General features: G+C 35.4%; 1 protein-coding gene across 1 annotated transcript; it reads left to right on the top strand.

Moving 5' to 3' along the window:
- The first annotated feature begins 2,199 nt into the window (after positions 1–2,199).
- LOC132909505 (D-galactonate transporter) lies at positions 2,200–25,339 on the top strand. The gene is made up of 10 exons (XM_060964367.1): positions 2,200–2,482; positions 15,046–15,157; positions 16,235–16,358; positions 17,187–17,339; positions 19,301–19,411; positions 19,492–19,654; positions 21,441–21,639; positions 22,620–22,898; positions 24,218–24,415; positions 25,062–25,339. Exons 2-10 carry the CDS (start codon positions 15,052–15,054, stop codon positions 25,256–25,258), a joined length of 1,530 nt encoding a protein of 509 aa, XP_060820350.1. The 5' UTR covers positions 2,200–2,482; positions 15,046–15,051; the 3' UTR covers positions 25,259–25,339.
- The last annotated feature ends 862 nt before the right edge of the window (positions 25,340–26,201 follow it).

The raw sequence follows: 26,201 nt of genomic DNA, 5'->3' as shown, positions 1-26,201 counted from the left end.
GCAACGTTATTGAGCGAAGAAAATTTTTCTGCTCGTTACTTCGAGGCGGAAGATAATTAATTACACCGAATCGTTTAGAGGTAAAAAGATCCTTTGTCTTTTACGATTTACTTTGTTTGATCTTCTTTCGGTATTATATAGCGTAATATTTCGTATCGTAATACTTGTATCATCAACTATTCCAAACGGATGGAGTAGGACGTTGAGATTTAGAACGAGCATGAGATTTAATACGAGGATGAAGGAGCAGGAAAAACTTAGAGTACGGTGCCGCTACGAGCCGGAATCGTGGCACACGTGCTGAAAAGGTGTACTCGTGACGGGGATGAAAGAGAGGGTGTAACGAATATTAGAGGAGAATGGACGAGGAAAAAAATAGTCGAGGAACGTGGAAGAGTCGAGAGGCAATCGAACGGTAGGGGGTTAAACGATAAATAAGGGATATAATGAAAATAACAATAAATAAGTATAGTCAGGATCGGCACGAAATACTAGAGGGTGAGAGGAAGTTGTAATTCTGAAAACGCTCGAAGCTCGTGGAATTTCCAGCGATTCGAAATAGGACAACTCGTCGATTATATCGCTTTGTACGCGACCGATAGTCCGAGGACCAACTATGACGAATTTAGAAGCGAGATAGTTGACAAGTAGATCGGATAATACGGCAAGAGAAACCAAGTCGGTGGATAAGATGGTTTAAGGAAACTGTAAAACCGTCAGCATCCTTTCTAAAGAACAGGGGAGAATAGAGAAGTAACTATGCCATTAAAACGATCCTTTAAATTATCTTTCATGATCGTTTTGATATTAATACTTCTTTGACCGTTTAATTTCGAAGCGTTACGTTCCCTGTAATTTCCTCGGGTTTGATCGAACACGCGAATAACGATGTATCTGCGTATAAGTATAGTATACCTACACGGTATGACAATGAAATTCTCCAACTCTTTATGTCCGCGTAAAGAATTGCAGTGGTTGGCATAATATACTTAATAGCGTTACCTTCTTGTTTCACTGTAAATTATAGCAAGACGAAGTTACCCGATCGTGAGTCACCTAAGCTTCGACATCTTCGAACGCGATGTTGAGTTTCGAACGGAATAATCGAACTCGTCGTATATTGCAAGATACAATTAGTCTTCGATATAATAACGAGAGAATGAACAAGTATCGCGTGCCTCGAGTCTACGAGGAGAAGATGCGAAAAGGTGTATGATTTACAGCAGAGTACATGTACATTTTGTAGACACTCCAAGTTCGGTGCCTACTATCGAAACTCTCGTATCGTGGTAACACGTTTCAAGGAGAGTCTTCGAACTCCCTTTGTTACATATTACAGTGTTACCTGGCACGAGAATCAGTTGGATAAGTGTGTCAATGTTACAACGATAATGCACCGACTAGAAACCCATACATGTCGTTTTAATCGTGCGGGTTAATCACCTCGAAAACGAACATCAGGCCTTTGTCTCTCATTAAAAAGATAATCGCCGTTGTTCAAGGATCGTCTAATCGTAATAATAACGTTCCATATGTGATTCGTTACACGATTCCATACGTGAATCGATTTCATCTCGATCTTTTTTCATTTCTCGTCGTCGTCTTTACCTTTTCATCGAATTATACGCATTTCGACTTAAATATACAATTGCGTATAATTAATTCTTCGATAGTACGACGATAAAAGCGACGAAAAATTCCGAGATTCTTTATACTCTCGTTGTCACGTGCAAAAATTACGGACACGTACATTTTCACATAAAAGATATAACTTAGAAAAAACGAAGCTGGCACCCCGCTGGGGGTAGCCACCCACATACTATATTTATTTTTATTTTATTTTTTTTTTTAATAATAACACTTTACCAAATGTCCATAAGAACAAATTGTAAAAAAACCAAAATAAAATAAAAAAAAAACGTACATTTTCAATATTTCGTAGATTATATTGCTATTGGAGAAAACGTAAGTTTTATTATTTTTCAGTGAAAAATATCAATCCTTCGTTCTTAATCCCGCAGCATGCTGCGATATATACACGTATATCGATAGTCTCCGCCTGAACTTTCGACTCTAAAGGAACGAGATACAAGCGATCGATAGAACGGACCTTGGAAATCAAAGATCAAGAGTATCGCGTACTCCCACCATAGGCAAGTACTGGCAGTACTTACCTGTTAATATACGAGCTCGAGGTGCCCCTTCCTCGATAGAGTCCGCGGAAGGCTCGATCCTTGGACACTTTCTTATAAATGAAGGTTGTCCACTGGCTCGTTTCTCATTTAGTCCTCCATCCCTCGCATTCGGAGGGATCGATCTCCATGTATACGATCGGCCACGTACAAGCATATTTTTTACTCCGTTAAATCGTCTCAGTGTGTCTGTGCATCGAATCGATAGTGATACACTAATTACATTATTTCTTTTTTCTCTTCAAGCTTCGTACCGGCAATTTCAGCTGAAAAACGAGCAGAACGAATAAGTAAGTAAGAAGCGATAATAGACGATTTATTTTAGTGGTTGATCTCGAGTCTCGGTAACTGGAATTCCAAGGGAACGATCAAAACCGTGCGCACAGTCGTATTTTCGATTGACAAATGGAACTTTTAACATTTTATATATTTATTATCGTGAAATTTATTATCGATATAATTTAATAAATTTAATATTAATTTAATTCATTTAATATTATTAATAATATTTCATAAATTTATTACTATCGTGAAATTCTCCATAAATGCGAAATGCGTGTTTTTCGAGTAAGCCAAGTTTGATAGACGGAAACGGCTCAACGTAGACGAAGAGAAACAAATTTGACTTCTGGAATATGCATTTAGACGTGGAAAAGTAAATGACAGTTTACGCATCATAGAGTTTATTATAGCACTCACGTACCTAACATTAACGAACGTTCGTAGAACCAGACAAATTTGATATGACGGAAGTGAAACGTACATAGAACCTAATGGAAAAACGCATTATCGAAACATAAGGATACGAAGGATACGTGCAAATATTTTTTGTAGCCGCTGTAAGTTGCGCGCGAGGGACACGCACGCGCGTGGTGCAAGGATCAGGAGCATAACGACTTTGAGATACGATTTTTCATTGTAAGCTTTACCTGTTATTTTTTAATTCTGTAAGTCGGGCCAAACGAGTCCCTCTTTTCAAGTCGCGTCGAAAAACAAAATATAATATTAAAAATAACAACGTTGCAGTGCAACATGCGGTGACCAAACTTTGACTTACAGAGGTTCGGCTTTTCTCAGACAAAGTAGGTTTATATTTCGATTTACAGAGGTTTCCACGGCGAACCAAGAGAAGGAACAAAGTTGTAGTTTTCGAATTACAGAGGCTCGAGTTATCAAGGTCCGACCACATTTGTAACGAGTGAAACAAACTTCTATCCAAATTATGTTCCTTTGTGTTCGTAAAAATAACTTATAGTAAATAAATTGCATAAATATTCGCGGTTTATATATATATATATATATTTATAATTACTGTACAGAATATTATATTAATTACATATAGCGATAGCGGCGTTGTTCTTTCATATTTAACGAACAGTTGTGCAAGTTACAAAGTATTTTTACGATAGAATATCTTCGCACGTACGTGCAACGGAAGGTTGAAAACTGAGAGATTCGATGTCGAACGAGAGATAACATTATGAAAATCGGGGAAAGAGATACGATTTAATTGTGTAATTCTATTTTGATGAGACGCTATCGAACTCGTATTGTTTGATACCGAGATTGATACTGTGACTAAAGGTTTATAATTGAACGGAAGTTATTACGCATTTATCAAGTACTCGAGTGTGCAATAACTAGCATAAAATGTTATTTTTCTTTAAGGCTGCAAAAATTTTATTCTGTAATTCCGATATATTTTTCTCGTTTATTTATGTTTTCCAAGAAACATCCGTGAATTTGAATTTTTGTACGTTTCATTCTATAATAACGTACTATGTTCGTATACCTTCAAGTACATCACAAAGAATCGTAATCCATAATTTAACGTACAAATAATTAAAGTTAATAGCAGCAAAGTTAGTGATAGTAATTAGCTTCGATGTTTGTTTCTTGCCCATTAAATACGATATATAACGTGTAGATCGAATAAATTCGATCAGTTTGGGCGATCGTTCACACGATTCGACGCAGGAACTCTTCGATATTATGAAAAATTCTTTTACGGCAGTGATAATTAATTACGAAAGGACAACAAACGCCTCCGTGCACATAATAACTACGTGTACGACTACATAATCACGAACATGACCGTTTTGCATTCCGGAACTCATTCCAAACGGTACGACTCACGCACGGATTTCTTACGGAAAGCTCCGCGTTTCGTGTTTCAGCTTAACTCTGAATCGTGCCTATATTTTAATAGAATAAACACCGTGTGCCGTGATCTACGAATAATACGACTGGCGCGTGTATTTCGAAAGTAACGCAACGCAAATAAGTTTTAGAAAAAGCGAAAAATCTACTTAGAAGCTTGTAAAATACGTTGTTTATCAAACGTAGAACATTGGCAAAGAGAAACCAGGATCAAATATTATCCTTGTAATTTTCAGTTCTTCGCTCTCGAGATCTCCTTTTAACAGATTCGACGATAGACTTTCTAATACGGAATTTAAATATTCAAAATTGCGATATTCTTGAAACACACGCGAGGATCGAAACGTATTTTTGCTGATTTTCTGATTTTAATGTCGCTCTATTACGAAACGACAGAATTTTAAATATGACGTAATTGAAAACGAAAACAAACTGTCAGGGATGTAAAGATTCGGGAAGTAAAATATCGAAATAAAAATAATCTATTGAAGCGGAGTATCGAAATACTGAAATACAGATTTCGAAAATAAATGTTACAAAATTTAACGTAATCGCACCTAACTGACTTATACGTAAGTATAATAAACACGATGGTATGTCGGTATCTTTTATAGTCATCGTACAACGCATCAATTTTCTATGTTAAATGTTCGAACGTTTTAAATGTTCGCGAGTCACTGTATATGTCGCTGCAAATCCAGCGAACGCCAAGTAGATCGGACCTCGATCGCAATATGGTTCTGCATTATTTGCGCAACGGTTGTTACGAAAGTGTAAACAGATATAACTGGCGTGTGCTGTCAAATAACTATCATTTGAGCAATATTTCCTGAACGAGCGTTTGTCGAATCGAATCTACTTTGATTCTTTCGTGTCAACAATCGTTAGCTATGTTTAAACGATGCACAGTTCAGTCGACACCGCATCCCGAGAAAATCGCGAATCCCGATTATTAATGCGAATAAGTGAAATTTTATTATATTTCGCCCTTAAACGCTTATATAATATATAATATCGTCATTTGCTGATACGACTTATATCTCAACAGGCACGCGATACTTATCGGAGTAATTTACTAGACCAACTTAACAAAGAACGTACGTGGCGTGGTGAAAGAGATCGCGTTTCAGAAAATTTATACCTAATAGCCTGATTTAAACGCGAATAAGAAATTCCGAGAGATTCGTCGATAAAAATCGTCGCGAATTTATCGAACGATATCGGACGCCTATATGATTCCTTTCAAACGAGACGATAATTGTTAGAGCGTTAACGATGCTCCAAATGATTTGTCAGCTTTATTTAAATTTGTACGTGTCCCAATATTTGTGGATATTGCCGCACGAAAGTCTCAGGGTAGAATCTTGTTCCATGATTTTTGTAACACCCTGTATAACTTGTATCCGTAGAGTATCAGGAACACGCCTTCGTCTCCCGACGATATGCTCGTTCATTCGATCACTAAACATCTTTTAGCCTACATCTACAAACAATAGCCAGACTAATAATAAGATTGATCGTTATTATCGAAGTCGTTATGAATACCGGTAACTTTATACACCTGAAGAAGTGAGCAGGTGATTTAATCGAGAGGGCCCGCTATCGATATCCAATCAGCGTACTCGACTACCGAGCATACGCCCATAAGGCTCGTCCAACGACGATTCCATCTATCACCGGTGATTAATTATAGGAAACTACGGCGGCTACGAGAGACATCGATGCACAGCCTTACGTTGCGATGAAATTTTCCTCGGACTTTATGTTTCTCATTTTCGTAGAATCAAAGTTTTGCGGTCGTACGAAAGTACTATAGGACGATGCAACGTTCGACTCTGCGTAGGCAAATTGATTAGAAATGCCGAATACCTGGAATCGAACTTTCGTTTTGGAAGAAGTCTCAAATTTGGAAGAAGATCTCGACGGAACAAGATTTCGGAAAAACGGAAGAACCGTTTAAAGTTTCTCATTTTCGTAGAATTAATGTTTTGCGGTCGTACTAAAGTACTATCGGACGATACAACGTTCGACTCTGCGTAAGAAATGCCGAATACCTGAAATCGAACTTTCGCTTTGGAAGAAGTCTCAGATTTGGGAAAAGATCTCGACGGAACGAGATTTCGGAAAAACCGAAGAACCGTTTAAAGTTTCTCATTTTCGTAGAATCAAAGTTTTGCGGTCGTACTAAAGTACTATCGGACGATGCAACGTTCGACTCTGCGTAGGCAAATTGATTAGGAATGCCGAATACCTGGAATCGAACTTTCGTTTTGGAAGAAGTCTCAGATTTGGAAAAAATGTCGGACGGAACGAGATTTCGGAAAAACCGAAGAACCGTTTAAAGTTTCTCATTTTCGTAGAATCAAAGTTTTGCGGTCGTACTAAAGTACTATAGGACGATGCAACGTTCGACTCTGCGTAGGCAAATTGATTAGGAATGCCAAATACCTGAAATCGAACTTTCGTTTTGGAAGAAGTCTCAGATTTGGAAAAAAATGTCGGACGGAACGAGATTTCGGAAAAACCGAAGAACCGTTTAAATCTTCCGCTCGAAAACTGAATGAACAATGTGCTCGATGTAGGTACGATACGTTAAAGACTCGAATAAACAGACTGCGGATTTTTATGCATTTGAAGCTGCAGAAAATGTGCACGATACGGAAAGACATATGAAATTTCGGTTTTTATGAAATACTTGGTACGCGAGACGATCTCCTTCCCAGGAGGTCCTAATTTTTTAATTATACTCTCAAAGAATATTAGATTAGAAAAATTATGAATTCGCATAAAAATTCGCGGTCTACCGATAAGCGCCTCAGAAATACTTCCGATACGCGCAAGCTGTGCATGGTAAGAAAGAATGAAATACGGTCGTGTACGCGACTCGGTTTATCCACGGAAAATGCAACAATATGCTGCTTGCCCATGAATATACCTGAATGCAATTAAGTAGTACTTAGCGGAAATGTAAACGTTACATTAAACAGGAAGGTGTGTCGATACTTTTTATAGCCACCGTATACCGCATCGTCATCCACTGCCGCCGCTATCGTTCTTGTTTCTTGTCTTTCTTCGGTTCCCCGTTACGATTCCATGTTCGCAGAAAAAAAGAATCTAATACATCCGGCTGTTTCATTGTAAATCGATTCTCGCTCTATCCTCCTTCGTTTGCGGCTATTATAATGTCGTTAACTAATTGTTCCAGTATGAATAGACGAAATGATACAAGCGAGGATAACGGATTGATGCTTCGTCGATGATAATGTCTGGATGTAGATTTCTGGGATTTCCGATACATATTTTTTGATTATCAACGGATTATGCATGGTCTGCGGATACGTGGTCGAAATGGTTAGGAAACCGATGCGATTGCGAACCATTCTGTTGCGTTATTCGCGCTATTGTTAATTAAAATATCGTTAATTCGAGTATTATCTTTGTCGTACTATTCGTCGTTATTACAAAGTATTGTATCATTTAAATTAAAATGTACGATTCGTTTAAATCGGAAAGAGACGAGACTTTACGGTAGCGAACTACCGTCGATGGAACACAGTCTCTTCCACCGTTCGATTTTTACGATCTTCACTGGCACTGTCGACGCACAACTATTCTATCAGAGGTGAAATTTTTAAAAAACATCGGATATATATAATTATGACATAGCGCACAGAGATTTTCAATTCGTATGCGGATATTCGTGTTACGCTACATCGAAGAAATTTTACTTTTAAACGATTCTCAAATTCTTCACCGTTGACTAATACTATCGGCTCGCAAGTAACCGAAATAGTTCGAGCTGGATTTGTATTCTAAATAATGGATAAATCGATGATTTGTACAGTCATCTTTGTTAAAAAAAGAAGAAAAAATAAACGAAGGAAAGATGAACGAAGAAATTCCAATTAGATCGATGATATTTTCATTCGATACTAAGCGATAAATCGACACGCTCCTTTCCATAAAAAATAATTAAAAAATTACCAATCATTTTTAGCTTTTTAATCTCGATCCAATTGATAATGTAATAAATTAATTTATGTTAATTAAATAATCGTCCGATATGTTTTTATCTTCTTTTCACGATTATTCGCATAATTGCAGCATCTTCGGCAAATTACGTAATATGTATCACCGATTAGCTAAAAGAACGTGGTTTGCGGAACGCGTTAATATATAACGACTGGAAAAAGTATTCGCGCGCCATTGTATTTATTACAGTATCTGTATTTATATTAGTATTTATTATTATATAGAACCCGATAGAAGACGCTCGATCGGAAGATAAGGGCACGTGGAAATAATTTTTTATAGCCAATTTGTATATCGTTTATGCATCGAAATGTTTAATTGCCGTGAAGTCGTAACGTGGCAAATAACAGCTTCTTAAGCGAAACCATAATTATTTTGACATTGTAGACGGACGATGGAAAAATGGGATGCTTGTACGCATTGCAAATACGATTTCACGCTGAATTACAGTCATCTTTCGAAAAAGTAACATTATCTTTTTCCTACTCGTTCAATTATTTATTTCTATGTTGTTTAACGACTACTGATAGATATTATCTGCAATTATTAATGGTATTGCTCGCTAGTTGCACCATCGTTTATGTTATTGCAGCATTATTATTGAAATGGGATCGGTATTATAATTAGACCGCGGATTTCTAGGTCTTTATGGGGAATTTAAAAGTCGAAAAAACATGTAAGTGATGCAAAGTAGAGTGTTTATTATAATATTTAGTCTGGTTAGCTTCCACTATTTTAATCGTATTTGTAAAAATATAAATGTCTGCAATTCAAACGTAATTATTTCTATTTAGTAATAAATATACAAAACTGTTGTATTACCGAGCTAGACACGTAGATTAATATGCGGACAACGCGATATTACGCGATGCAAATAAACGACTTTACGGTGTGGTTTCAGGTTTTCAGTGGTAGAAATTATTTGATATTAATCGTTGTCAAACTTAGAAACGTTTACTTGAAACATCGATCAACGAACGTAATACAAAAATAAAAAAAACAATCGATCAATTTGTATTATATTCAAGAAACTTGCTTCAAGGTTTCCTGTTACATACTTGCACACATCATTGGGTGGAGTTCATGGCAAAAAATTGTACTAATGAATAACGAAACTTGATGTGGAAATATACCGACTGTTATTTGCATACTAACAGAGTAGGAATGATGTATTTTTATGTTCCCATGTTATTACGTTTTGCATCTCCTTATAATAATTACGATCCTTTTACTTTTACTCGACATATTCTGCTTCTACTTTTATGCTTATTCTCTAACGATTATCCTTATCGTTTTATTAGAAATTTGGTAATAGGAACGAACGATAGCTCGTAAATTATCGTGCAATTATATGTACAATTATTTATCGAGAAAGATAGAAAAATTAGAAAAGGACAATTATTTGTTCAATTATTTGAAAAAAATATTATTTGGTAATAGAAACGAACGATATCTCGTAAATTATCGTGCAATTATATGTACAATTATTTATTTAGAAAAATTAGAAAAGGACAATTATTTGTTCAATTATTTGAAAAAAATACATATTATTCCATGAAAGATTAAAATGTCTACGAACGAACGTTTAAAAATTGTCAAACAAAATACGAAAGAAAGCAGGTGAGAGTTAAATATTGAAATTCAAATTTACTTATTAAACATTTAAATTGCGTAACATATACATCCTGTAAACTAAACGCAATTATACTTTATAATTCTTTCTAATATCCAAGTTAAAACGATAAAGTTTCAGATATTTCGAATAAAAAGATTGTATATTACGGCAACAGAGCTGCGACTATTTCTAGCAACTATGTATTTACGCCAAGTGTTGTCACAATGATAAATCCTAAATCGTCATACGCGGCAACATCGTTACACGAGTATATTTTCGTAATTATCTCGTTATACATACTACCGTTTCTTTTACGTCACCATTATTTCTAGATATCGTGTGATTTCGCAAAAGATGCAATATAAATGTGCCTCGCAAGAAACCTACAATTATACGAATCGATCGCGGATATAGTTACCAAAGATTGATCGATTCGGTGCTCGATTACGCGCCGTACTGATTAGTATTTAATTATCAGGTGTACTGTGGCACGAACTTATTTAAAAGCGGCACGTCCGATCTCTTTTGATAAATATCGTCGCGACGAATTTTGTATGAATTAAAAAAATTATTTTTTGTGACGCGACTATTCATCTCCGATACTTTTTTAATGAATTCTTAGGAAGATAGAGGAGTGTACTTTACGATTCGTGTTTCGTAATAACGTTGTTAATGCGAGAATCCATCTCAATTAGATTAATTAATCGACACGAAAAGCTTATTTTTCCAGCAAATTTTTATATCGTCGTTATTTTCAAGCTGACTTTCAAGCAGGTTCATAAATATTTAAACAGGGAAAAAAGAATTTTACATACCAGTCGTAACAAGATCCGCGAAAGGTAAAATAATTTATCAGACAGCTGCGTCAACGATTACGCTACTATTTCTATCAATTTTCAATTTTGTATAAATGGAAATAAAATATCTAACGATCTCGATATCGAACGCTGCATGGACTATTAACTACCCGTGTGACTCGTACTACGGTTGTCAGTAATTTATTTATAACAATAACTTATTAATAGACGCACTAGGATACTTGTAACTCTCATGAAAAACGTGATAATCGAGTGAAATTATCAAGGAAAGAACGAACCGATTATGATTCTGCATTCATGCAAGATGAAGATTCAAGATACACGCGGAGAAAACAATGATCAGAGTCATTTGGCAGAGTGGTAATAAAAAACATAAACGTCCACGGTTCTTCTATTTTAAACTTCCTTGAGAAAATGCTCGATCAATTAGATACGGAATTCAAAGGAATCTGCTTAAAATCGGACTCTGACTCGTGCAATTTTGTAGGAAAATCTAACGAATACAAATATCAAAACGAATGAAAAGAACCTTTAATTATGCTAATCGGAATTCATAAATCCTTTATGTTCTATGATCGCAAACGAAACGTTAAAATATATATTAATCGTCGATATGTAATAATAACGTTTTAAATATGAATTTGAAACGTGGATCGATTTGCGATGGAGACGAGATTGCGAATGAACACGTGCGACGCGAGCGAGAGTAATTTTTAAAGGAACGAATAGAGGGGAGAAAGCCTAGGAGTTAAAAGGTCAAAGAGAATGGGCGTATAAATTTCAAATATTATTAAATAACTATATTTATACGTTAAATATTATCTTTCGTGTATATTATTAACTATATATGTATATCTTTCGTATACCAAACCGTCCGAGTATAAATTAAACAAGGACATGCCTCTCGATTTTAAACAAAAGTTGTAAACAAATTTTCCAAAAGGAAATTCACTGGTGTTTTCTTGTAAATCTGGTGTCAACGACTCCGGATTGTCACGTACGATGGAATTAATATTATTAAAGCGATAATTCTCGTTACGTCTCAATGATTTTGGCTCAAGGTGACCAAGTCGCATGCGTTAGAAACCTACGGACATGTGAATTCACGTTTCTACCCAACATTTGCCATTCATCGCTACGTAATAATCGACTCATTAGCTCGTTCTCACTGTCCTTGTAGGGTAAAGCGTTAAATTTGCGGTGGCATCGCCATAAATTGCGATGTACCGAGGTAGCGGATGAAATTGCGAAAGAAATTCGCTTATTTGCAACGGAGCGCGTTCTTAACGACAAGAGACATAAACGTAATATAGTAATCGATGTTTTTGCGTGTCTACGATGTTTTGCCGCATAGTATTTAATTAGCCAGACGATGACAAATCGTTTATTAGCATCTTATTAAATTACACCCAGCCGCTTGAGATATTTTCAATCGATCTATTTATTTATTTCGAATTTATGTATTTGACAAATTAAGAAGGTTAATTGAAAATTATTGGTCGACGTTTTAATTTGAAAACTAAAATCCTTACGCTTTGATGTTTTCCGTCTACGATCTCGTTGCATCGCTTATAAATTTTGCATAAATAACGACACTTAAGTTTCGTACTTTTACTCTAAGCGATTATTTGCATAGGAAATCAGCTTGAATAAAAATTACGCGAGCCTTGAATAAATAACCCTGTTTAATAGAGTGGTATTAACTGGCTATGTTTATGTGCTATGTTTATGAATTTAAATTGCAATTGAAATGCATTTTTAATTACATTCTATGAATATTAAATTTATTGATATTTACCAACAGGAATTTATGAATATTAAAATTATCTAAATCTGCTAGATCGAAAGACGACCTATTGTATTATCGTATTTTATTATCAAAATAATTATTACAACGACAATGTGTAATTTCCTTTATCGTAGTTAAACTGTACGTTTTAAACATTTATACCGACAATATACGATATTATAATAATTATGATGTAATGTACGAAAAGAAACGAAGAATGGGAAAGACATATACATATTTAGGTATCGCGATATTTAGAAAATAAAACATAATCTTACTGGATTTTCACTTTTTTCCTAGTTTCTGTAAAAAGATCAATTTAAAAGTCCCATAAAAATCTGCCGTCCAATAATTTATCAATTAGTATCCTATAACGGCGAAAGTACAGGGAATGTGTACGTGGGAAGGATGCATTTGCGGTATTAATTACTTCACGGGTTTCAACAATGTGGAACAATGTGGATGTAGCGGTTTCAAATTTCTCTGATGCGTTCAACAAGGACACGCGTTGGTTCTAAGGACGTAAAGTAGAAAATTTATTAAGAATCGTCATAAATATTTACAAGAAGAGAACCACCTGCGATAGCGATACTTTTTTATTACATTGTCAAGGTCATTATCCTGAGTAGCGTTGCGAAGGTTTCGACTGACGGTCGCCAGTGTAGCGAAAAAATTATTATTATCGGGAAGAGTTTACTCGAAAGTACGTAATTTTCCGAGCACCATTTGTATTCGATCGAATGCAATTATTTTCCATTTTTACCGAAATACCTCTATTACGAATGTTTATTTATTTACTATTTATTATTACTATTAATTATGCGAACGTTATGAAATAAAAGCGGGGGGTACGGTGCACGCCACCTCGAACATGTCTAAGCTAACTGAAATCGATTTAAACGGAAAGTTTAAACGGATTTTGGGCGAAGTTTGACGCTTTACGAGGTCGGTGTACAGGTAAAGAAGCAGAAACTCCGCCTACGCGTTTGATACACTTATATTTATATTAAAAATTATATTAAAAACTTCACAGTGCAATTCAGAATGAGGATTTCGACAACGCGTTAAAGATCCGTTAAAAACTCCGTCGTCGCAAATATTCGCCGCGATTATTCTCTTTATTCTCAATCTATATCACGAGTTTTACTTGCACGTTAAATGAAATTTGCGCGATTGAGCTACTCCATAGTGCTTATGCAATAGTAAGTACGTATTCATAAAGTAATTATCGCTAAAAAGTAACGCCGCTATTTTATCGTATTTTTCAACCTCCCACCTCTTGCAGAAACCATAATTTATCGTACTAGCTATATTATAGGATACGAAACTCCGCAATCGATATTCGGCATGCATATGCAAGAGAATAACGTAGGATACAAACTACATATTCAGAGATAGCATCGACAACCATATATTTACGATCGAGTAAAATGTTAAGGAGTACGTAAGCGTACAATGGAAATATAATTTTCGCGATAATCGACGCAAAATTATACTCGTCCATTATATAATCCGTATTATGATTTAATGATAATCCGTTGTGTCATTCTATATACATATGTAAAATTATACGTTTGTACGATTATACTTAAACGATTGATTGATTCAAAGGCGGATGAACAGAATTTAATAATTTTACGGAATTAGAGTTTTTCACTAGCGAAAACCATCGGTGAAAAGTACGACGAGTCCCATTTTCGTAGAATTTTAAAGCTCGATACGTTGGCCATACAAAACGAAAAGACGCGCGTATTGTATAAGAAAATAAAGAAAAATACGTCGGCAACTCTCGAATCTCGAAGAAATCTAGGAACTCGACTTATAATTCTTGGGAAGATATTAGAAGACACAATGGCGCGGGGTAAAGTTATCGCGCGAGAGATATTCCGTGTCCGATTGCTCATAAACTACAATTTAATCGTTTGACAGTAACGGTCGAGGAACAAACGTCGACGAAGGAAAAGAAGGATCAACCTAGAAGAAATTATAATGAAAATGACTCGATGATCTTCGACAGGGTTATCCGTTTAGATCAGCGGCGGTATCGTATCACAGTGTACGGTGGTTAGCCAACCCATGGCTGAAAATCAAAGAGAAAAAGAGATTTTGCATCGTCGTTAATTCCACGTTACGTCCTATATTCTTCTTCTTCGAATTCTACTTTTCTTATTTTACGTTTACGACGAAAGCCTTTACAATTTTGCTTCGTAGATCAATAGAATCCGTTCGACGAATTAAAAAGTTGTAGATGTGGAATCATCGGATACATCGGAGAGGCATAAGGCAATAAATTGTTCGCGATAACAGGATACAGCGACTGGTTTCACTTAGTCTTTGTCTTTATGTTAATTTCGCTTTCGATTAATTATAAAATTATAAGGTCGTTTCACGACTCTGAACGAAGAAGATGCCGATTTAATCTAATTTTACGTTTAACAGGATACAATGCTGAGCACAGCGACTCAGAAATTGCAGTTCTTGTACAAGCCGTACGCGTTGGCCATTGTTTCAGTCGGATACGTACTTGGGGAGCTAGGTCACTATTTAATTGGTAAGCGATGCACATTCAATTCCGCGCGTTTATGCTTCCTCTTCCTTAAATCGCCACTCAATTATCCTCGTAAACTCGCTTATTCGAGTAATTACGTTCGTCGCAATTACAGACGCCTATCTCTATCCTTTTCTCTCGAACGTGAATCTCGTGACGCGCGGTACGCGATTAAAAATTTGGTATTTTGCCATTGGAAACTATAACGTCTAACTGAAATTTTGCGTTTTGCGTTTCAATCTTGAAACGCTGTAAGATTGAACTGAAACGCGATGTTTCGCGTTTGAAAGTTTCAACCTCTTTATCGATATAGCGCTTCCTATTGCCATTTAAAGATTAATTCTCGTTCCTTTAATTTCGTCAAATTCTCCATCGTTCTTTCTGCATCGTCTTTCGTAAGACTCGGGCTACCGTTCACCGAGTGTCGCTTCATAGGCGCGTATTAGACGCGTCGATGCTAACAGCGCGTTGCAAAGCGACGTGCACTTGTCTACGAAATGCCAGCGAATGGTTTTCGTCGTTAAACATCGTCGATAGAGAGGCGTACGTCGCAGCTATAAACAAACGTAGCGATACAGCATGAAAGCGTCTTCCGCGTTGCTCGATCGTATCGTCAGACGTATGGTCGCGTCCAACAGGCTATGTACGTAGAAGCTCGCGCTTGTTCGAAGCGACGCTCCTTGGACAGTGGGCTCGTTCATTTCAACTTTATTTTTTAAATATCTATTTCATTCTAAATTATTTTGTAAACTCTTTGGATTAGGATAGACTCGCGGTAAAATTCCGTTTCTTTCGTAAAATCGATTCGATGAAACATAAATAAATAAGAAGAATAGCGCGACCTATCTCCTTATTCGCGAGAATATCTCTTCGTTCTGCTAAAGTTTTCCGTTTCGCTCGGTCATCTTCTTATTTTTACCTTGTTTACCGTTAACGTCTTCCTCGCGACAGCTTTAATATCGATAATTTATTTCTGTACGTATTTTCACGTAATACGTCCACGCAATATACGGATACAATTAGATAACTAAACCACGGAACGCTCGTTGTCGATGTAATTTTCTTACACGTGTTTTCAAGGTGTCACGAGCAAGGCGACGGCAGAGGATTTGCACTATGGCGACATTTCCTGTCAATTAAATACAACTACGTTAGCCATCGTGGATCTACCGGTCCAGTGTGAAGTGGCCAAAAATGAAAGTTTGTAAGTATCTTCGTTTACTTTGCATCTATTTAAATTATCGATAAACTATTTTTCTATTGTTTTATTTAACGTTATATAACTTCAATTAGTATTTATTTATATCTTATATTTGATAATATCGTTCACGTTTTTCATTTTGAGATAACAGACAGACAATCGTTCAGTCACAGTACTTACGTAATTAGTATTGTGGTAACGCTTAACAAAACGATGCGATGTATAAACAAATCTTATTTGATATTTCTATTCCATCTGTATTATTATTATATCTTTATAATTCCTCTTAAACGAGTCCTTCAACCTCCAACTATAAATCGTTCTATACAATTTCAATTACACGTATACTTTTTTCTCTATCTCTTACGTAAGATTAAAAAGATTAATTTTACCACTCACGAAACAAGCATTTGGACGTTTACCATAGAAAATAATCGGTCGATAAAACAGAAAATAAAAATGCCAATTGTCAAGGCCTCAATTAGACCTTTCTTAAATTATTACAAATTGTTAGATCGCAAGTATAACGCACGATCTGCGAATCAATTTCTGTCGAATTATCGTTTATAATTACAAAGTTAAAAGTACAATATATCGCTAAATCGAATTATCGTTTATAATTACAAAGTTAAAAGTACAATATATCGCTAAATCGAATTATCGTTTATAATTACAAAGTTAAAAGTACAATATACCGCTAAAAGTTACTTCTACAAGGTACTTTCACAAGCCATTGCATACACGTTGGGCCAAATATATTCGTGAGCTCATATATCCGCTTAGACAGAGATCGAATTAGAACGATGTATTGGAATGTATCTTATTTCATAGTTGCGTGTCCCTGGAATTGAACGGGTCCCGCTATTGCGAGTGGAACTACAACGGCCTTGGTCTCGACTATCAAATCCTAGCAGGGCCGAGTTTCATCGCCGTGTTCACGATCGTTGGCGTTATTCTAGGTATCGCAGCTGACAAGTACAACAGGTAATACTTTTCTAATAACTACGCTCTGCGTATTTATACGTTTATAGGAAATTTGAAATTGCGAAAATGCACAAGATGTGCGCGTGATCCGCGGTCGACCAATAACGACAGAGGTGAAACGTAGAACACGGTTAACGCTGTTATCGGTGTTACCGTCGCGGCGATTCGCGTTGCTGCGATCAACGCAATTTGAGGCGTAGAGATAAATTCCTAACGTTTCACTGGCGTTGCAGTTAGCTTGGTCAGGAATCGAGGGACGCGACGATGCTGATTTCAATCGCAAGCAACGACCGATAACGATAGGTGATATATCGTTTGTAGAATAGATACATTTTAATGGAAGTCATAAAAGATATAACTTAGAAAAAACGAAGCTGGCACCCCGCTGGGGGTAGCCGCCCACATGCTATATTTATTTTTTATTTTTATTTTTTTTTCTTCACCAACAAGATATAACACTTTACCAAATGTCCATAAGGACAAATTGTAAAATAACCAAAATAAAATAAAAAAAAAAAAAAAAATTTTAATGGAAGATTAAAATCGTAGCTTAAATTTGTCAAGGTTATTTGATGTATGTGGAATCAAAGAAACGCGTGAGTAAATTGTAAGGTATCGTAAGTATATATATATCGTGAATATTAAAGTACAAAGTGTGGAATACGATGTAAACTGGTTATCTAATTACACGCTAGCAATGTTACCCTGAGACTAAAAGAACCCTAAAGCCAACGTCGCACATAGTCTGTCATCGACGCGTTCTTTCTTCTAAGTGCTATCGATGGCCTCAGCGCTTGAGAAAACCGAAGACCAGACGTAGAGTTTTCTTAGAAGTGGCGATCGCTTCAACAAAATTCAATTTGCATAGTGTGCGAGTGGTTTATACCAACTTTCCAATTATCAACTGTAGATACAATATATTTGTGAAAGGATTAAAACAACGCAACGATATCGACGAATATCCGGAAGCCTCGAACGGTGTTGAACGCAGAATTTTTAAGTTTAAAAGTTTAACAGTCTCGATGCTCTCTTAGAGGACGAAGAACGGAAAGATATCGTCGGTATTTTTACTTGAGAAATATTTATTCGCATTCCTCAGTCAAAGAAGAAATATCAAAATTCAGCGATAGACATAGCACGAGAGTTAACATCCACCAAAACCCTCTAATTACTCAACTACTCGACACGTCGGAACAGATCCGCAGGCTAAAAAGACATTACACCTTAGACCTAAGCGCTAGATTCAAATAGAATCAAACATATCAAAGCACTTATTAATCGCGTCATAGTACCACGTCAGATAAATTTACTTAAAATTCTCTAACGAGAATTGACTGTAAAATAAACGCAAATAAAAACAAAATATTTTCGTACTTGATATTCCTCGCGTTCAAACGTTAATATAGCGGTTTTATTAAAAATATGCGTAACAATTACCACCGGCGTGCTTGCGTAGAAAGAGCCCCCCGGCGTAATCGTTTGTATGCCGAGGGCCCGAGAAGCTTTAGACGCGACCCTAATTACTACTACTGTTACCGTTTACGTAGAAGAATGATGGAATATCGTATACCGTTAGGGTAATGCTAGGTATTTTTATAGTCTTATTATGCAATTGTTTTTTGCTTCATTTCGTATTCTTGGAACACGATCGAAGCGCAATATCGAGAAGAGAAGCTAGACTAATTTCGTATAATCATACTTATAATCGCGTAGGAACTATGAAATTGTTATGTTAAAGCAAATTTAGTAAAATATCGAGGATTACAGGAAATGAACGTGATAAGTCTATTTTATTGTCTGATCTTAACGCTAGTTACCTATCGGTTACTAAATATTTGATCGTTTGAAAATGACATTGTTCGAACATCTGACCCTTTCGCCTCGAAGAACCTTTAACAGTTGGATTACACGTTCTTTCTCACCTATAAATACATAGTAGCAAAATGTATTTTTATTTACAGAGTAAGACTACTAACCATATGCACGTTGGTGTTCAGTATCGCCATAGTTCTAATGGGAGCAGTTAAGAAATATTGGCAACTAGTCATCCTACGTATGGTACTAGCGGCAGGGTAAGAGCTTCATCGATGTAATTGCTTCTCGGTTTTAATCGATCGATCGTTATGTTATGAAACATTAAATAAATATACAGAGAGGCGGGATGCAACCCCTTGGCCACGGGTTTACTCTCCGATTGGTTCCCAGAGGAACAACGAGGGCTCGTTATGTCAATTTTCAATTGGGGCATCTACGGAGGCTACGGTATCGCTTTCCCCGTTGGTCGTTACATTCCAGGACTAAATATCGGAGATTTGGTGCGTATAACTTGCGCTTGAAAATATCGAGAAACGTTAATTAAAATAAAAGACCGCATAGCGTATTGGAAATTTCCGCTATTTGTCCAAATGCACGGTGAATGTATTTTACAAAATTACCAAAGCTGATTTGGTAAGCTTGATCTGTAACAGAAGAATTTAGAAAAGCTTCCAAAATAGCACGGTCGTTTCTTTCTTTCGCGTTAAAATCTGCCTCCTGTTCCTTCGAAGAAACGATAGTAATCGACAAAAAAGAAGAACTTGATTATCTATAAGAAAAGTACGACAAGTCGATAGTCGTCCAAATCGAGCGATCAAGGGGATTCGAAGCGAAGTAAAGTTTCTTCTTAGCAAAGATTAAGCGATTGGATTAATAGATGAATCGTGTGAGTAGAGGATGAAGAAAAAGCAACTAGTAAAAGGATTAGGTAAGACGATTGTCCGGAGCAGTCAACCAGAAAATGAAAGATTTCGGACGCGACATTTTGTTCGCTAAATCGTGCGATTATCGTTTTATTTTGTTTTTTCGTATTACAGCGTGAAGGTTACTTTATCGATATCTGATTGGACGCGTTTTCTGTTAATTGTATTTTATGGTATATAAAAAGAACGACCGTGAAATCTTAGAACAGATGGGAGAAGGAATTCAACGAGATTGAAAAATAAATATATTGTATCGAGTATTTGCTACACTCAGATGTAGATAGAGATTGTTTCAAAATCAAAGAATCAAAATCGTAAAATGCTTCGAATACTACATAACGAATAAAGTACCAAGTTCGTTACAAGAGGTTCATATATTATTACTATTAGTATCTCTATTACGATCTTTCAATAGATTTGTAATATTCCACGATACTTTTCTTAGTATATTCTGTAATTATTATTACAATTATTGCACACATTATTATTACACAATAATAATTACAGAATATACCAATATTCATGTTCAACTGGAAAAATCTCGAATCCTCTCTATACATAATAAATCATGTTGAGGTTATGAGACGTATGTGAATACAAAGGAACGCGTGAATAAATTGCAAGGTAGAAAATATATATTTTAAATACCGAAGTGTAAATACAAAGTTCGGAATATAATACAAGCTGATCCAGATCCGCACGCTAACAGTCCTAACCTATGACTGAAAACCCTGAAGCTGTCACGTAAAATAAAAATAAATAAGAGATATGAAAAAGAGATTAGCACTTGGTTTACACCAACTACAATTCACTTCCGAACTCCCGACGCGACTTCTCAAGACCGAAGCTCTTACAACTACATGAATTTCGGCGGAATCCGATTCTTTTTCTTTGTCATCTCTCGATATCCCCACTATCCGCGCGTTTGTTTATGCGTTTTTGAACATTCGGCGAAAGGACCGTTGGGATATCGAGGGTTCGTTAGGCACCTCGCTTTGGCGATATACACTGTCGCCCAGCGCCGCCACATCTTTATTTCCGTCATTAGCCCATCGATTCAGAAGCGCGGCCTGGTCCCCGACGCGAACTGAGATGTGGTTGATGTTACAAAGCCAACGTTGCCTGTGTACAGGTTATGGTTTGCCTTCGACGCAGTCTTTTGTCTATACGCTGTCGATGGCTTCGGTGCTTGAGAAAACTAAAGACCAAATGTAGAGTTTTCTTAGAAGCGATGACCGCTTCAACAAATCGTAATAATCGAAAGATATTAATATTTGTCATTTAAATAATCTGATTCGACAAATTTCATCGATTAGTCTGGCGAGATTTAATAATGACGATGAATGATCTTTATCGTGTTTAGGGATGGAGAGCGTGTTACTATGGAGCTGGTATAATCGGACTGATTATGGCTGCTCTTACTTTTACTCTTTCCGAACCACAACGAAAAACGATCGGCGAGGAGGAAACGAATACCGATGGAAAGAAAGTGCCAGTTTGGAAAGTAATCCTACAACCGAGGATCATAGTATTATGCTTGGCTGCCAGCATCAGACATTGCGGTAAAAGGCAATACCTTGATGCAAAGGATTGAAAAATGCATTCGAAGGGTATATTAGCGTCTACCAGCCTGGTTTATTCCAGCAAAATTTCTAATTCTCAGAGATATTTATTTATTTACATTAGCCTTTAGTATCGATGGATCGTGTATAGTAAATTTGTTGGTATTTTATATGATTTGCGTTCAAATTTATTTAATTAATTATTTACTTAAATGTCTATATTTCTAATATATGTCTATAAGGAAATATTTATTTATATTCCTTATTGATATTTATGAATCTTAATTTGAAAATTTCTTTCGTATTTTACATTCTCTGTGTCTAAATTTACGACATCTATATATTTATTTAATCGTGTTCCTTTTTAATATCGACGAATCGTGCAGAGTAAAATTTTTCCGTGTTTGGAGTCATTCAAGCATTGTATGAATTAATATGCAGTTTAAAATATTTCTTGCGTGTTACAAAGAGCGTCGAGCTTTTCAAGATTTCAATTTCTCTCGTTTTTAAACGAAGAGGTATGCGAAGAAAAATATTAGATCTCCTTCAATCCTATAAATATTATCTTCAAAATACTTCTACAAATTCTTCTTCGTATAAATTAACTCTTAACTACTATCAATGATGAACACAACAATTTAAGATTAGATTATTTGATTTTCCAATTTTTTATTTAATTGAATTTCATTACTAAACTTTATCATGGAGAATGTAAAATAGAAAATAAAATGAAATACCCTGAATTTTAGTAATCCAACGTATACGATAATATAATGATATAACTGTTTAAGGGTTCAGATTCTTCCTAAAGTCTTTTTCCAAAATAGAACAAAACTGGCCTTTTAATAATAATAAAAAAAAAAAAAAAAAAAAAAAAAAAAACGACTCTTTTACAATTCGCATTTACAACAATTCGGTTCACATGCACATACATATGAAACATATTTGAAATTATTTAAAAACAATTCTCTTGCTTTCAGGTGGAATGTGCTTCGCTTACAATTGCGACCTCTATTACAGAGATTACTTCCCCGACTACGATCTAGGCTGGTGGCTGTTCGCGGTGACTATAGTGATCGGTAGCATCGGTGTTGTGGTCGGTGGAGTAATTAGCGATAAATTTGTCGCGAAAATGGGTATTAGATCGCGAGTTGCTGTTTTGGCCATCAGCCAAATAATTGCTACACCGTTTGCATTTGGCTCGGTATACTTCAATCCTTTATGGGCTATGATCACGCTTGGTATTTCATATTTCTTTGGTAAGTAAATTTAAATATGCTTTTTGTAAAGTATAATTTAGATTTGCTGTGCTTCCGAAAGGTACAGGTGCACAAGTCCCTGTATATGTATAAATATATCTTCGCTGTTATCAGACCCATTGTTCGGCAATTGATAACATTGATAAAAAGTAAACTCAGGTTGGGATAAGCTAGGATAAGTAATTTCGTCAGAAACCCCGAACAGAGCATCTGATAGTAGCGAAGATTACGTATATGTACATAGGCCGCATGACGCGACCAAAAGTTGAAACCCTATTTCGTTGAAAATGATGCCTTAAGTGGAAAGATTCTGTTCCACATTTTGGACTTATTTTCGCATATACAGAATAATCTGCTACTAATTGTTCTCTCATACCTAGTCGACGATTAGATAAAAAGCCTTGTACAAAATTTTATTCTATATTTTCTGCTTATCTTCGCACGTAGAATCAGTTTGTGATCGATTGGACATATTACGTGAGCACTATGTATAAAAGCCTTTATACCTCGAGACTACTATCTCGTCCAATGATCTCGATCAACAATGGCGTTCGAAAGAATATCCTTTATATTTACTATATTTACTAAACGTTCTACGTTTAAATATACTTTTGTATATTGGCAATGTATGTTAATACCGGGTGTCCCATTTACATCGATCCCCGAGAACATTACCAAAATAATTCATGATATCGGTAAATTTTTCGAGCGAAAGTTAAATGATTTCCATGCTGGACATAATTCTACGTCATTAATTTTGCTAAATGCACAGATAGAACTCAATCTTTTCCTCAAACTTTTTCCTATACATGTTACCGGTGATCGACCTTAGTTTCCGAGATATTTGCGAAAAACTGTAGTTACTACTACAACGAATGCTACGTAGAATTGAGCGTTGCCGGCAACGTACGCGTCTGTATTAGTTGCCAGCGATTGGATTAAACGACCCGCTCAATTCTACGTAGTAGTAACTATAGTTTTTCGCAAATATCTCGGAAACTAAGGCCGAACGGCAGTAACAGTAAGTATAACGTTTCACAAAAAGTCGAATCCTTAAAAGTGCACTGTCATGTGGCATATGCCGATGTAAATGTATAAAATTCTTTTTTTATCTATGAACGATATTCTGGGAAATAATAAAATAAAAAATAGAAGAGAATATATAAATATTTATCAATGAATGAAACGCACTGTCATAAACCTATATTTCTCTAAAAAATTACGAACTGATCATTTTGACTACTCTGGTAGTTTTAACGTTAAAATTCAAACTAAGCAAATATTTTATCGAGTTAACGCGTACCTTATTTTGATTGCAGCCGAAATGTGGTTTGGAATCGTGTTTGCAGTGGTCGTAGAAATAGTTCCTCTGCACCTCAGGTCAACTACTATTGGTGCCTTTTTGTTCGTGATGAACAATATCGGTGGAAATTTACCAATACTGGTCGAACCAACCAGAATGGCCATCGGATTTCGAGAATCTCTTTATATTTATTATGCCGGTTTCTATGGTATTAGTAAGTATTTCACATTAATATTTAAGTATCGATTTATATGTATTATTTTAGTAATTTATAATCAATTACCTTGTAATCCATTTTTTATCCTTATTTGTATTTTCCAATTTATTCATTTATTCCATATTTTCTATACCTCAAGTTGTAGTTTGTGATCCAAATGAAATCAGGCAGACTCTATGGTACAAAATAAGACGAAAGTCAAAAGTAACAAAATTACTTTGGAGATCTCGTTTTTAACAGGACAGGAGTATGCAATTGGCAAAAATATATTCTACGTATGAGTATAAATAACAAAAGTAGAATAAATATTTTCTCTTTAATGTCCCGTTTTTTGAGAAAATTAAATTTGAAAATACATTGTGAATATTGGAATTTATTGGAATTTTTAATTACTTACGTACAAATATCAATTTTTAAAAAACAGAGTTTCCAATACAATTTTATTACTTTGATTTTCACCTTATTTTAAGCTATAGAATCTCTTTAATCACAAACTGCGATCTGTATTGTACATGAATATGTACAATGTATATTTTTATGGCTAAGTTTCAAATTATGCGAAATAATATTCTGAACGCGTAGTTAATTAATATTTAATACTTGAATTGTTAGATTATTATTGTATATTATTATTAATATTTAGGTTCTATTATGTTCTTCCTAACCATGTTCTTGATGGACGGAGCCAAGAAAGAAGAATCGAAAACGGAAATTAGTAGGAAACCAGAATTTGGATATGACAATAATACCTTCACTAACGACGAAGGACGAGTACCAACTTTAGAACTTCCTCGATTATATCCACCACCCCTACATCGATTCGAAAATTCTAGGTTATAGAAGATCGTAACTTCATAACCATCAAAGATTCGTTGTAAATACATAATATCAGGATTGAAATACAAAACTATTTTAAATGTATTCATGTAAGAAGCCACGTTTCACGAAATGTAATATCGTCTACATCAATCGATTCGTTTTAACGCGTAGATTACAAAAATACCAAAGTTATTCCGCGAAAAGCTGTTATTGCTGAAATATTTCATTGCGAAAATCTCCATATTGTAATTCGATTTTTCGATGCAGATAATATCGATCTCATTTTAAGCAATGATATATCGTTTAATGCATTAATCGATTTCTAATCGTTATTATCGAGAAAAGATAGAAGAAGAAAGGAAATAGCATAACAAGTAGAAAAGCAAAGTGTCTTAATTTAAGATTCTCAATTTTATATAAAACGTTGCGGATAATTTAGACCGAACTTCACAGTCTCTACTTTGCCCTACTGTCTCATCCTGTCCCATCTAATCGTCCTTCCATTTAAAAAATTGAAAATCATCTTCGTTTCTCGAGAAATATCGTTGAGTTGTATTTATCGAGGTTCACTCTTATGGGAAACATACTTTTATTCACTTCGCCCTTACTGCTCACGATATCTCATATGTATGCTGTATTTACACTATCGTGTAGAGAAGAATAGATATAAGGATGTAAAAACCAAAGCTCCTCAAGATCCGAAAGGTCAAATGATGTATCAATAAACAAATAAATAGACAAGCTATGGGAATAATTAATAAAATTATTTATTTTAACTAATAACATTTTTAAGCGTTAAAAATTTTTCATTGTCTATTCTTGCAATAAAATTGTCTTTGTAGGGTAATTTTAATATTTTTATATACTACGTATCAAAATAAATCGATTAATTAATATATAACATAATGTGTATTTCGCGAAACGTGGCTTTACTAGCAATGTGTCAAACTTCGACTTTCATGAC

This window comes from Bombus pascuorum, chromosome 8, assembly GCF_905332965.1.
Source record: "Bombus pascuorum chromosome 8, iyBomPasc1.1, whole genome shotgun sequence".
NCBI lineage: Eukaryota > Metazoa > Arthropoda > Insecta > Hymenoptera > Apidae > Bombus > Bombus pascuorum.
The sequence above is the reverse complement of the archived record's forward strand: the minus strand, read 5'-3'. Positions and strand labels throughout refer to the sequence as shown.